The sequence below is a fragment of the Leishmania mexicana genome, chromosome 8 (assembly GCF_000234665.1).
Source record: "Leishmania mexicana MHOM/GT/2001/U1103 complete genome, chromosome 8".
Classification (NCBI taxonomy): Eukaryota; Euglenozoa; class Kinetoplastea; order Trypanosomatida; family Trypanosomatidae; genus Leishmania; species Leishmania mexicana.
In genome coordinates this window covers 356,549-369,179 of record NC_018312.1, presented here as the reverse complement: position 1 = coordinate 369,179, position 12,631 = coordinate 356,549, and the positions used below count along the sequence as shown (strand labels likewise).

The 12,631-nt window shown below is 59.9% G+C and overlaps 5 protein-coding genes across 5 annotated transcripts; all 5 read right to left on the bottom strand.

Moving 5' to 3' along the window:
• Positions 1–493: 493 nt before the first annotated feature.
• On the bottom strand, positions 494–1,336 carry LMXM_08_29_1850 (conserved hypothetical protein; the record flags this gene model as incomplete). Its single annotated transcript, XM_003872324.1, has 1 exon — positions 494–1,336. The coding sequence occupies one exon, from the start codon at positions 1,334–1,336 to the stop codon at positions 494–496; it is 843 nt and encodes a 280-aa protein (XP_003872373.1).
• A 461-nt stretch (positions 1,337–1,797) lies between these two features.
• LMXM_08_29_1860 (conserved hypothetical protein) lies at positions 1,798–3,462 on the bottom strand (the record flags this gene model as incomplete). Its single annotated transcript, XM_003872323.1, has 1 exon — positions 1,798–3,462. The coding sequence occupies one exon, from the start codon at positions 3,460–3,462 to the stop codon at positions 1,798–1,800; it is 1,665 nt and encodes a 554-aa protein (XP_003872372.1).
• Positions 3,463–5,055: 1,593 nt separating this feature from the next.
• LMXM_08_29_1870 (conserved hypothetical protein) lies at positions 5,056–5,379 on the bottom strand (the record flags this gene model as incomplete). Its single annotated transcript, XM_003872322.1, has 1 exon — positions 5,056–5,379. One exon carries the CDS (start codon positions 5,377–5,379, stop codon positions 5,056–5,058), a length of 324 nt encoding a protein of 107 aa, XP_003872371.1.
• Positions 5,380–6,587: 1,208 nt separating this feature from the next.
• Positions 6,588–9,791, bottom strand: LMXM_08_29_1880 (conserved hypothetical protein; the record flags this gene model as incomplete). The annotated part of the gene is made up of 1 exon (XM_003872321.1): positions 6,588–9,791. The coding sequence occupies one exon, from the start codon at positions 9,789–9,791 to the stop codon at positions 6,588–6,590; it is 3,204 nt and encodes a 1,067-aa protein (XP_003872370.1).
• A 1,283-nt stretch (positions 9,792–11,074) lies between these two features.
• On the bottom strand, positions 11,075–12,265 carry LMXM_08_29_1890 (conserved hypothetical protein; the record flags this gene model as incomplete). Its single annotated transcript, XM_003872320.1, has 1 exon — positions 11,075–12,265. The coding sequence occupies one exon, from the start codon at positions 12,263–12,265 to the stop codon at positions 11,075–11,077; it is 1,191 nt and encodes a 396-aa protein (XP_003872369.1).
• Positions 12,266–12,631: the final 366 nt, after the last annotated feature.

Here is a 12,631-nt window from a genome sequence, read left to right as displayed (position 1 = left end):
GATGGGCATCTCAAAGCACTGCTTTCCGACCCTCCTGCAGCGTGCAGAACTCGAGGGTGGGGTATTGCTGATGTGGTGTGGATGGATCTGCTCTCGGTCGGGGTTGGGGGAGGGACAAGAACAAGATCGGCGTCGACGTCAGAACAAAGGAAAGTGAAAGAGGAGCAACGGGCACGTGAGCACGCGGTATGCCTGTATTGCTAGCACTCTTCCCCGCCCCTCCCCTCCCTCCCCAGCCGCTTGCTTCGATGCTTGCTTTTGAGCGCTTCACCGTCAGGGGCACGCCTGCACGGAGCGACCAAACACGCACACACACACATCTCCGGGCAACGCGAAGTACAGTAAACTCTAACAAAAAAGGAGAGCGAAAGCGGGAAACCACAAAACGAACGGCGTCTCCTCGTTTACGTCAGTGTTGGCGGTAGCTTGCAGGGGTGACGGAAAGGCGCAGCGGTGGCCACCACTGCCCATCCGTCCTGCGACCGCGGGCACACTACGCGACGATCTTCACATCGCTGTCGCTGCTTCTGTCAGCCTTGAGACGCACCGTCAGCATCTTTTTCTGCGCATCCCACGCCGCATCCGCCGCTGTTTTCTGCACCCGGCGTGGCAGAGGCGCAGCCAGGTAGTAGACCCCAGCCACCGAAACCCGCAACTCGTACGCGTCAACTTCCATCGTAATCTCAGACACGGACATCACTCGCGGCAGCTCCACGCGCACCGTGACGCCATCACTCGCGGCACTCGAAGCATCGCGCGTGAAGTCGACGCCGAGGTAGACGTCCTCGGCAGAGACGTTCTGCTGATACAGCACCGTGTGCACGGGTTCCGCGAAGGTGCCAGCGTCGGAGGGGCTAGGTCGCCACAACGTTGCCGCACGCGACTGCCCATCTGCTGATTGCAGACTCGCCTGCTGCGCTGCCGCACGTGCCGCCGCGGCCACTGGGGCCGGCCCGTCTCTCCTTTGCCGCATAAACAGAGCCGCCAGCTCCGCCTGCGTCCAGATCTCGTCCCCGCTCGGGCGTGAGGGTTGGGCCAGCTGTTTCTTTCGCTCTGCCTCCTTGCCGTGTGAAGGCTGCGGCAGCCGCAGTTGGTGATCCACCACTGTCGGCGGCAGCGCAATGCCCGCCGGGTTCCCCTGCGGCTGCAAGGAAGCCCCGCCAGGATCATTAGCGGAGACCACCATCACGCTGCTAGAGGCGTGCCCTGAGCGACCGGTCGACGATGGCTGCTCCTCGAGGCTGAAACCCGTGACCTGGCCCTCTGGACGCTGAAAGGCACGGTTGCTGTCCAGCATCGATGCCAGATTCTCCACGTCACTCGCGTTCAGCGTCATTTTCTTCGTTTTTGCTTCTCTTTGCGTCAGACGGCAAGAAGCGCATGAACGTGGTAGAGTGTGGGGGCGTTTTGCGCGCAGCAGGAAGAAGTGCAGAGAGTGGTCGCAATGGGGTGTGAGTGCAGCACGGACGGCACCAAGAGAGACGGACAGAGAGGAGGCTCTGGGAGGCGCTGATTTCTTTTTCTCTGTTGTGGCGTTCTTCACGTCACCGCCGCGCCGAGCCTCCTCGCTCTCCTTGTCGTGAAGATTGGCCCATAGCAGCGACATTCTGTTGCTCCACCGTGAGGAAGGCAATGGAGCGAGGGGCGGCGGCGCACACCTCATATTTCTGGGACGAAACCTTTGCACTCACGCAAACACGGTGCGCACTCCAGCTTGCGCAAACCGCGTATTACCTTTTTCTGAGGGCATGCGGCTTCTGCTTTGCCTTGGCGCAGGTCTGGGGAGGGGGCGAAAAGTCACAGCTTGCTTCTCTGCGGTGAACCAGCGCCTGTGCTACCGCCGGTTCGCTCTCTCTGCCACTGGTCGATCATCGCACTTACCTCGGGGCGCGCTACAAGGCGGATCAAGTATTGCTTGGCTTGCATGGCAGTTATCACATACGAGCACAGATACCCGTCTTTGATCTGGATAACGTTGAGCGCTTTATGATCCATGAGGGATAGCGGCCACTGCCTTCGCTGTGCCGTGTCCATGCTCCACCACATCCGCACAACGAGAAGGCTCCTAGAGTCCAGATACTTGGTTGGGATGCAGTCACGCCGGCGCGGCTCAGTGTAGTAGAGTCGCCGCATGAGCCCCAGATACGCCTCCTTCACTCCGGTATCCTGATTCTCCGGGTCCTCGAGTGCGCGGGTGGTGTTGTAGAACTCCATGAACTGGAGCAGATGCGAGGGCCACCGCAGCACCACCTCCTCGTCGCCTGGCTCGTCATTTTTCTGAAAGTGGCTGCGCAGGCTGTGAATAGAGTGCACCTGCTGCGTGTGCTCAAGCATCTCGCGAATCATCGGCTCCACTTTACCCACATACTGCTGTAGCTCCGGAACGCCCATGCCCACCCCGCCAAACAGATAGCCGCGCAGGTACTCTTGCGGACGGAAGGACGGGATTCTCCAACGAGCCGGCGCACTGGCGACGGCAACCCCGGGGGCGCTATTGTTGCTATTACTGGCAGGCACAGAGGGTGGGGTTGGTGATCGAGCCGCAACGCTTGCGGCTGCAGTGGTGCCCGTCGATGCAGCCGTGGTAACCGAGGTTGCCACTAGACCGGCGCACCCACTCTGGTTTGTGGAGGATGGCAACGACAAGGGGACTTTGCTGGGCGTGCGGGACGCCTTTCTAGCGCTCCCGCTCCTCGGTGACTGCCTCTCGTCTTCGTCTTCGGCGGCGGCCGGGTTGGACGGTGCGAGAAAGAGGGTGCCGCTGGGCAACGCGACCTGCTGGGTTGGTATCATTATCACATACCCGCACTGCGGCTTCAGGGTGTTGATCGGGTTGGGAGCCCGCAAGTAGGTGATAAGGTGCTCATCCATGCTGCTGGAAGCGTCAAGCGTCTTTTCAATGAAGACCCGCGCACCGGGCGATTCGAAGGTGACGGCTAGCGTGCCCTCCTCCACCGCGCGGCAGCCCGCGATGACGGCGCCGAGGCTGTGCCCAGTGTAGGAGACGAACCACGACCCACTGCAGACTTTATCCATCACCTCCAGCTTGTGCCGCACCGCCTTGGAAAACTGCGCGGCCAGGAAGAACTGAATAGTGGGCTGCTCAAAGTACATCCAGATGCCGGCGCGGAGTCCGAGAACTTCCGAGGTACCACGCTCCGATATGATGCAGTGGCGTGAGCCACGGTGCACATACGCGACGGCGAAGTACCCCTCCTTGTCGAGGTGCAGACTCGAGCACCGGAGCAAAACCTCCCAGCCGTCAGGTAGGGGCACCTGCATCGCCGTCTCTGGCGCTGCAGCACAGTACACATGCGCTGCCAGCGTTGCGTACACGCCATGGAGTGTGAGCTGGAGAAGGCTGACCTCATGCGGCTCCAGCTTCGGGCGGCTGGCAATCACATCGAGCGAGAGGGGCTTGCCATCGCCGCCGCTAGCATGCTTGGAAGAAAAGAGACCCATGCGAAGTCGATCGATAAATCCGGTATGTATAAGTTGCCTGTGCACATGCAAGTGTGATGTGCCTGCTCAGGTGATGCGCCGCGCCGCACGTCGGCAGCTGATGTGCATCTTACGTGTTACAGAAGGTGCAGGAAAACAAAAACAGTAAAGCGGCGCTGAGAAGAAGTCGAAGGATCCGCAGGAAAAAAAAAACGCACTGCACAGCGCACACCACGGAGGAACGGGCACCCGATCACTCCCATCCGTGCCGGTGAACTCAGCTCCACCTCCTCCGCCCAATACGACAACACAGAGAACTGTTGGGAGGAGGAGGGAGGGGGTCGCCGTCGCTCTATTCCGACGTGATGTTTCCTCGCATTCTTTTCATTCCAGTATTCAGAGTTTCTGTCACATTCCGTTCGTTTTTCCGCGGGCTCGTGACCGCGGCCATTCTCTGCCCCACAACACGAGGTCCATACTCCACACACAAACCCCCCTAGCCTGCCATATAGGCCACATCGCGTGGTGCGACGCAGCCGTGGACACACGCCTTACAGCAATGTGCCGACTCCATCATCGGTGCACGGTCGCAGGCCTCTCCAACGCAGCGCTATATATGACCTGATCTCTCCCCCTCACCCCCCTCCCAACGTAGTAGGTGCTTGACCCTGTCACCACCAGAGGTGGCTCGGCACCGGCAGGGGATAGGGAGTGGGGTTGCCTGGCCCCCCGGAAGAGTGGGGGCACTGGACCCTGAGATGCCACGCACGGAGAGGTGTGTGTCCTCTCGGGATTGGGTGTCACGAGTAGCACACGAGGAAGAGAAGAAGCACGAAGAAAACACCACACGGAGGGACGGGAACGTTAGACACACATATAATACACAACGTCGTCAGGGCACGCAGGCTAGCATAAACACGCACGCCTGCATGCATACATACACATGCAGGACACCGCACAGATAACAAAGTAAGAGACGCATTACGAAAGGAAGGTGGACGGAAACCGAAAAGAAGGGAGCAACAACAAGAGAAGCCGCACGGCGCTCTCCGCTGAACGCCAATACTGCAGTGCGTTATGGTTGCTCGCTCATTTCATCGTTGTGCGCATCGCGTGTCCCGACCACGTGCCCCCTCCCCCTTGGCCATCTTATTTCCTTTGCTCTCTCTCTCTCCTTGGTGCTCCACCTCTTATACAACTGCCGCTCAGTGGTGCTGATACCCCTCCGGCACCGCCACTGCGTTCACACAGAGAGAGACACACACACAGATGCGCACACAAACACGGATAAACAAAACACATCAGCATACACCCAGATGCACGCGGCATCCCGCATACATATCAACGCATGTGTTATGTACTTAGTTTTCTCACTTCGAGGATGGTTAGGTGGGTGTTAGGAGTGGTGGGGATTCATTAGTGGCGGTTCAAAGGCCAGGGTGGGAGGAGGTGCGGGACACAGAGAGAGCCAATGTGCCAGGCTCACAACCGTCCATCATCCTCTTCTCTCATTCTTCGTCCACGCACCACTCACAACGCCGCTGCTCATTTAACTTGAGCAGTTTTCCTTTCTTTTGTTGGTGTGTTGTTGATGCGGCCATGTTATTCTCCACGTCACTCACTCTTCTTCTTGTCCTTCTTCAGACTGCCGTGAACGGCAACCCCCCTCGTCGTCCCGCCGTGTTTCTCATGCAGATCCTCGAAGTCGTCCTCGTTGAAGGTCTGGTTCGGGTGTCTCGACTCGAAGTGAATGCGCATGGACTTGAGGTCGGGGGCCTGCGCCATGCACACCCTACAGATGAATTTCGAGTGACCAGCCACACCGCCCTTGCGATCCGCCAGACCAGCCGAGCCACCACCCATGTTCGTGGTGGCTAGGTGGTTCTTGCGCGCCGTCTCACCGGCCGTGTGCTTCGTTGGCTTCGCCTTGCCTCCCATTGTGCCCCACCACCAACAAAGAATGCGGCGTCTATGTGTTGCACGTGTGTGCGCGCGTGTATGTATGATGTATACCAAAGCAACAGGCACAGCCGGGGTCCAGAGTGCTTCCGTGAGAGGACAGAGACGCACGGACGCAGAGACACTCGTTGCTCCACTTCGAACTGCCAGAATGCTGTTTACTCGCTTGGTGTCCCGCTGAACGTAGCGTGGGGTTGTCCATGAGGTCGTGCAAGCACGTATTTCATGCCAGGTGCATGCGCACAAGAGAGGGAGAGGGTGGCGAAGGAGAACCGCAAGAACACGCGTGTGTGAACGAGAGAAGAGGAAGGGGACCGACTTGAAGGGAAGGAAGCGCAAGAGGCACTGATGACGTGCCCGTCGACTCTCATTTGAGAGGTGGGGGCATTTATCAAAGGACAGCAGGTGTTTCTACGGCCAGCAGCCGATAGCCGGAAGACGTGGGTGAGGCGAGAGCAGGAGCACGAAAAGGAGTCCACCCGACCTGAAGTGAGTGGCTCTGTTGCTCCTTATCCCTCCCGCTGTGCACTCCTCCAGCACACTGTGTCTCTTGCCTTTCTTCATCCCCCACCTATCCAAACATTTCTTTTCCTCGTGTGCTACTCGTGACACCCAATCCCGAGAGGACACACACCTCTCCGTGCGTGGCATCTCAGGGTCCAGTGCCCCCACTCTTCCGGGGGGCCAGGCAACCCCACCCCCTATCCCCTGCCGGTGCCGAGCCACCTCTGGTGGTGACAGGGTCAAGCACCTGCTACGTTGGGAGGGGGGTGAGGGGGAGAGATCAGGTCATATATAGCGCTGCGTTGGAGAGGCCTGCGACCGTGCACCGATGATGGAGTCGGCACATTGCTGTAAGGCGTGTGTCCACGGCTGCGTCGCACCACGCGATGTGGCCTATATGGCAGGCTAGGGGGGTTTGTGGTGGTGAAGGGGAGTGTAGCGCTTGCTCTGTGGCACAATGGATGTGCTAAAGAAAATCATTCCTGACTCGAGTTTACATACACTTGCCGCCGCAGAGCGCTGCCAAGGGCGTGGAAGGACAGATGGAGAACGTTGGGGAAAGGCAGTGAAGTTGACCTTGGTCTTCTCCCCCCGCCAAGTAGCAGCAGTCGGTGCGCCCTTTCACCGCCTCAACACTCTGCACGTTTCTTCTCCTCCTGATGCCATCGCCCCGGTGCCGTCTTTTAGAACCGCCGCACGGCCTCCACGTAGGTCACCCACAACTCAAAAATTGCACCTCCTCGCCGGGGCCAGTGCACCACGGCTGCATCACCGTCACTGTACCTTCCCGTAACCGTCACTTCAGAACTGACGCGTCGAGACTCGCGCAGCAGCTCTGTCGCAGAGATTACGGCAGACGGTAGCAGATGCCGCCGTTTCGCAAAGCGGGTGAGCACCGGTGTGGTCGCCAAGACAGCTGCGCTCGGTGTGCATAGGAGTCGACGCAGCGGAGAGCCATGGCGCGTGTCACCTCCACTGTCTGTCCCCACCGCTGCGGCACGGTGCCATAGGGACGAGGGGTACTGCTGGTAGAGCGTCATCCATTTGCGACGGAGGCTGTGCCAGACCTCAGGGGAGAGGGGGAGAGATGACGCGGTGGCGGCGTGGGTGTGCGTCTGCTGCAGCTCTGTGAGTTGCTCCACCTCTCGCGCAACATACACCACGTCCTCGCTCCGCGCGCTGCCGTGGAGCTGGATGGTCCACATGAGCGCCAACACCACCCACCGCGCGCGATCTTGTGGAGTGACATGCTCGCTGAAGGTGAGCAGGAGGGCGCGATAGTAGGACATGAAGGCAGGATGCTCACCTTCCTGCAGGATCAGGAGGAGCTGATAGATGACCCGAGAGGAGAACACCGAGGAAAGTGCCGTGGGCCGGTGTGCAGAAGACACCCGCGACTCACTCGACGGCACGCGACCGCCGCCACTCTCCTCCAACGACTCCTCCACACCTGTGCACATAGGCGAGGCTGACGGTGCACCCTCGTGTGATGGCGCAGGCTCAACCATTCGCAGCGTGACTCTCCGCGACGGAGGCCGCCTGGTAGCGCAGATCCCGCCTTGTGTCTCACCGTGGACCTTCACGTCGGTCCGCTCTCCACTCGGATTTTGTAACTCCTCCTCCTCCTCCTCCACGATGTAGGGAGCCACGCAGCGCTCCCACTCGGTGCGCCAGTTAACGGAGCGGCGGGCATGCAGGAGGCGCACAAAGAGAACCTCCTCCGGCGTCGGCGCGAGCAACTCGTTCATGCGCAAGGACTGCAGCACCATATCGAAGTTTGGCAGCCCGCAGCGGGCGTAGGCGCAGAGGCACTGAAAGATGTCAGCATGCCCAGGGGAAAGGGCAGGTGTCGTGGCGCCGAGACAGAGCTGCAGGCACCACATCGCCAGTTCGGCGTCGAGCTCGTCGCTGGCAAGCCGGGCTGCCTCGCGAGCAACAGGCAGCGTCGCCAGCGCACTAGCGAGGATCGGCACGGTGGATTGACGTCGGCGAAGACGGGACAGCCAGCGAACAGCTCGTGAGCGCTGACTCGACTGTTGTAGGTACCGAAGGTACCAGGCAAGTAGTGTGTCAAGCTGCGGCAGCGATTGGGCGGAGAGGTTGTCCATTGGAGGCAGTGGAGCGGCAATGCGATGGGCAGCGGCGTCGAACCCACCATGCTGCCCGCCCTTGCTCGCGCCTGCGGCGGTCACCTCTGAAGCACGTGCCCACTCTTCCAGACACGCATCAACGCACAGCGTAGCCCACTCCGCGATGTCGTGCTGGTGAGCTACCACAGCGGTGCGCAGCAGCGTCAGGAGGGCGGGAACAGTAAGCAGAACAGGAGCGGATACGCGCAGCTTTTCGGAAGACGTCGCTTTCGTGGAACTGCGCAGGCGCTCCCCGTCCGCCTCGCCATTGACTTCGCTGTCGTGTTGTGGCAATCCTTGGCTAGCCAAGGAAGTGTTCGCCACTGCTTCCTCTTCTGTGAGCCAGTAGCGGAAGATCTGAGCGTAGACGACGGATTGGGCGGCGGCCCAGTCCCCGCCTGTGTCCACGTAGCGGTAGCTTGCTCTCCGCAGGGAGGTGAGGAGAAAGTCTGCTGCGTCGGCGTTGTCGATACGGAGATGCCGCAGCACCGTCAAGGCAAAATCACGCCAGTCCTGCTCTCCAGAGGCCTCCGCGGGAGCGATGACCGAGGGCGTCCTTGCGGTCAGTGAGGCAACGGCCGCCGCCGCAGTTGGTGCATTGTGTGTCACTGCGGTGGAGCTGATGAATGGGTCTGCCGGAATACCTTCATCATCACGGCTCTCATGTGACACCCCGCAGTCTGCAACGGCGGTGCGCACGCCAATATCTGTCGCTGTTGATGCCAGACAACCTCCCCAACCGTGGCGGAGAAGAACACCCACGCACTGCCCATACACATGCAGTGCTGTGAGCGAGATCGAGGATACAGTAGCACTCGCCTCTGCCGGCGACGCATGTGCGTCGTGGGGGAGGCACAGGCGCAGCGTCGTCAAGTCAGCCGCTTTACCGGCGGCATCGATAATGAAGTCGGGAATGAAAGAAGGAGCTCCGACGGCTACGGTAGGCAACAACGCCCCTGAGGATCTGATGGCGTGTTCGTGGGCGAGAGACGACTCCGGCAAGGCGCCTGGCTCTCTGTTACGACCGCTGTCGCTGACGCCGCGCGCAAGCAGTACCGTGTCCGCATAGAGTGCACAGCATCGACTATATAGGCCCACGGCGTACCCAAGACAGCACATCTTCGTCACGAGACGGTGGCGCTGCTTTTCGTGGAGTGCACCCAGTTGCTGAGGGGCCTGCGAGAGGCGGTCCAGCAGCAGCCGAATATCTCGCACCTCCGCAGCATTCGCGCGGGGACCGCGTCGAGTGGACACGCGATGGGGTCTGTGAGACACGGTGTCAAGGCCCTCCACAGCTGTCTCCACAGCTGCGGGCAGGGGAGATGTGTCAAGTCCCATACTCAGCGATGCGGAGGAGAGGAGAAGAACACGGTTGCAGAGTGATTCATGCCTCCGCAGAGTGGCGTACACCTGCTCCACCGTCCACACAGACTGCGGAGCCGTCGCCGATGGCGAAGAGTCAGAGATGCGTGTTGCTTGGGTAGTGGAAGCGGTGGCACTGGTAGAGGCAGAAGCGTTGGCGTCTACAGCGGCCACAGACGTCGCCTCCGCGATGATGTCCGCCTGGCTTTGAGGGCCCGGAGGACTACTCCCGGCATGGTCGTAGATTGCGCGTGACTCAGTCATCTGCCGCGCTGCCGCAGCACCCGTTGCGGTGGCTACGAAGTATGCATGTGTAACCGCAATCTGACGACGTGAAAGATGGAGGCGATGGATGAGTCGGAGGCAGGCGGCATGAAATGACGGAGCGCGGCGCATGCCTCTCTTTGTGAGTGTGTTTGCTTGGCTGCTATTGTTGGCCTGTGTGGATGACTTGGTGGGGCCTTCTTCCTCCGCTGGCGTGTTCCCATCCGAGCCCCTCACGTGGTTCTGCACGTTTGTCTGAGTTGGGCGGTAGGCGGAGGACGGCAGCTGGGCTGGAAAGCGTGCGGCTTCCACGGCTGGCGGAGTGTGTCAGTGCGTGTGTGCTCGCGCATGCAGAGAGGTGACAGAGCAAGCAAGAGTGTGCTCCAGCACCGCGCCTCGCCAAGGATGGAGAGATATGGAGCCAAGACAAGGAGCCCCTTGCAAGGACCACTTGCGCTACGACTGCCTATCACAGCCGCCTCTGCCGCTTTCAGAGGAAAAAGAAAGAAAGCAAGCGACTTGGGGAAGTCTCAGATGGAGAGGGGTGAGATCCGAGACTTGTGTGCGCGTAGGCCTCCGAGGGGAGACTAGTATCGAGGAGAGAGACACGAAAGGCGAGGGGAGGGGGAGAGGACAGAGGCAGGGTGGTGGTGATGGTGGTCAGACAGTCCGCGGCGCGTAGGAGGCGTCGTCTCCGCACAGTTACATGCGTCACGCCGTGCCTCGTTGTATGAGAAAAGTGCACCAAGGGAGGCATAGCGCGATGAGTGCAAAGATTCTGCAGAGCAAATACCCAGCGGCTGTGTTGCTCTTGCGTGCGCGTGTTTTCGCATGTCCGCATCGCTCCGTGCCGAGCACCTTTGCTAACCCACGCAGACTTCTGCCACAGGCGCCTTCGTTTTTGCAGTTGTCAGTGTGTTCGAGGTCCCGGCATTATGAAGCAGCGCACATCAAGCAAGCTTTTCCTGTTTGTTTGTTGTTCCTCGGTAGATGAGGAGGAGAGGGGGAGGGAGAGATGGCAACGCAGAAAATGCGCGTTGGCACCATCTAAAAGCAGTGGTGGTCACGGTGGAGAAAGACGCCGTGATTCGTCGGTAAGGGGAAAGATGGGAAAGAAGGCAGAGAGTCCCAGCAATGAATGCCTAATCCTACTACTACTATTACTACTAGTCGAGAAGGCAAGGATGCAAGCAAGACAGCACACCAGTGAAGCAAGAGAAGAGGAACCATGTGAGGGGAGGGGAGGGGGAGGCACACACACAGACACACACACACAGATACACAGGCAGACAGATAAATCCCCCCCACCCAAAAAAAAAACTTTTTTTTGGGGGGTGTGGGAGGGGGCTGTCGTGACGGAGCGGGCAGACCACTTACACCGGCGCCGTTCTCCCAACCCCATAGGCGGCGGCCACTTAGACAACGTCGTCGTCGTCGTCCATCTCGTATGTAATGTCGTCAGCGTACGTTTTCAGTGTCTTGGGTGCCGTGTTGCGCATGCCTCGCACTCCATTTGGAGTGAAGGGCCGCCCTTGGTAGCTCACTACACGAGGCCCGCCCACGTTTCCGCTTGCACCCCGTAGCATCCCAGGCATCGAACTCATGACTTCCCTCCGTCGCTCCTGTGCCATCCTGGTTGGCTGGGTCGCCAACGCCGTGCCCGTTTTGGCAGCATCAGAAATGTCGTCCTCTGCCCCTTGGCCATTTTTGCCGCAGCCGCAGCTGTGACCACCCTCGGTGAGATCCATCAAAGACCTCATCGGAGGGGCGTCTAGCCAGTGTTGCTCCAGCCGCAGCGGTGCCCGGTTCTTTCGACGTGCCTCCTCTTCGTCTTTCCGCAGCTGTTCCCAGTACTCCGGATCTTTATAGCCCTTTTCACGGGCCTTCATCGCGCGCCATACGCGATTGTTGCGCTCATGCAGGTAGACCACGAAGGCCAGGCCGGACCACAGGCAGGCGTGCCGCACCACCGCACGCGCGAAGCCGCGGCGCTGCTCCTGCTCTGCTCGGCGAATTTCCTCGAAAGTGAACCCCGTATCGTAGGGGTTTCGGTAGTTCGAGTAGTATGGACGGTAGAAGTACCAGGTGGAGAAATTCGTCTGGCTGCCCCACTGCCCGTTGTCGGCGAACGACGATGACTTGAAGTCTTGCTGGAAATCCTCTCCTAGTCCTTCGCCGTAGGTGCGGTGATGTTGGCGGGCCCGGTAATGCGTGTTTGACGCGTGCCGGCGGCTTCCGCAGTTGTTTGTGTCCATGTTCATTTCGGTATACATGTCGCGCCAGTAGGCGCGTTGCGAGCGCATGTCATTGCTCCACCCTGCATGCGGGCGGGCGTAGAAGCCGCTGCAGCCTCCACTGTCGTCGCTAGCGGCCGCTGCCTCGCAGCCCTTCTTCCCTACGCTGTGCTCGTGCAGTAGCACCTCATAAGCCCCCTGAAGCTGTCGAAAGTGGTCGGCGTCGCCGCCAGCGTCGGGGTGAGCGGTCAGAGCTCTTTCGCGAAACGCCTTCTTGATATCTTCCGGCGTGTACGACTGTCCATCCCGAAGACCGAGCACGCGTCGCGCAGAGACCGCATGCCACCTCAGAACGCTTCCGCGAGCGAGCATGCAAAGGCTGCGTAGCAGCGCCGGGCAGGTGTGTATGTGGATTCGTATGCGTGTATGCGTGTCTGAGTGGTACGCCCCTGGGAGGCTCGTATGGCCGTAGGCGAAGAGAACGGCGAGGCAAAGCCATGTAAACGATGCGGAGAGCAGTTGCAGAGCACATAGAGAGAGGGTGGCGGGGAGAGGGACAGAGAAGTAGCGGCCACGGTGGCCACACCACACGCACCACTACACGCTTACATGAACGGAGTATGTCGCATCATGTTGAGTGTCCATGATGTACGACTGGTCTCCCTCTAGGTATGTGTGCACATTCGCTGACGCATTGGTGTCTCTGCGCATGAAGACGCATGTCAACGCGAAGGACGG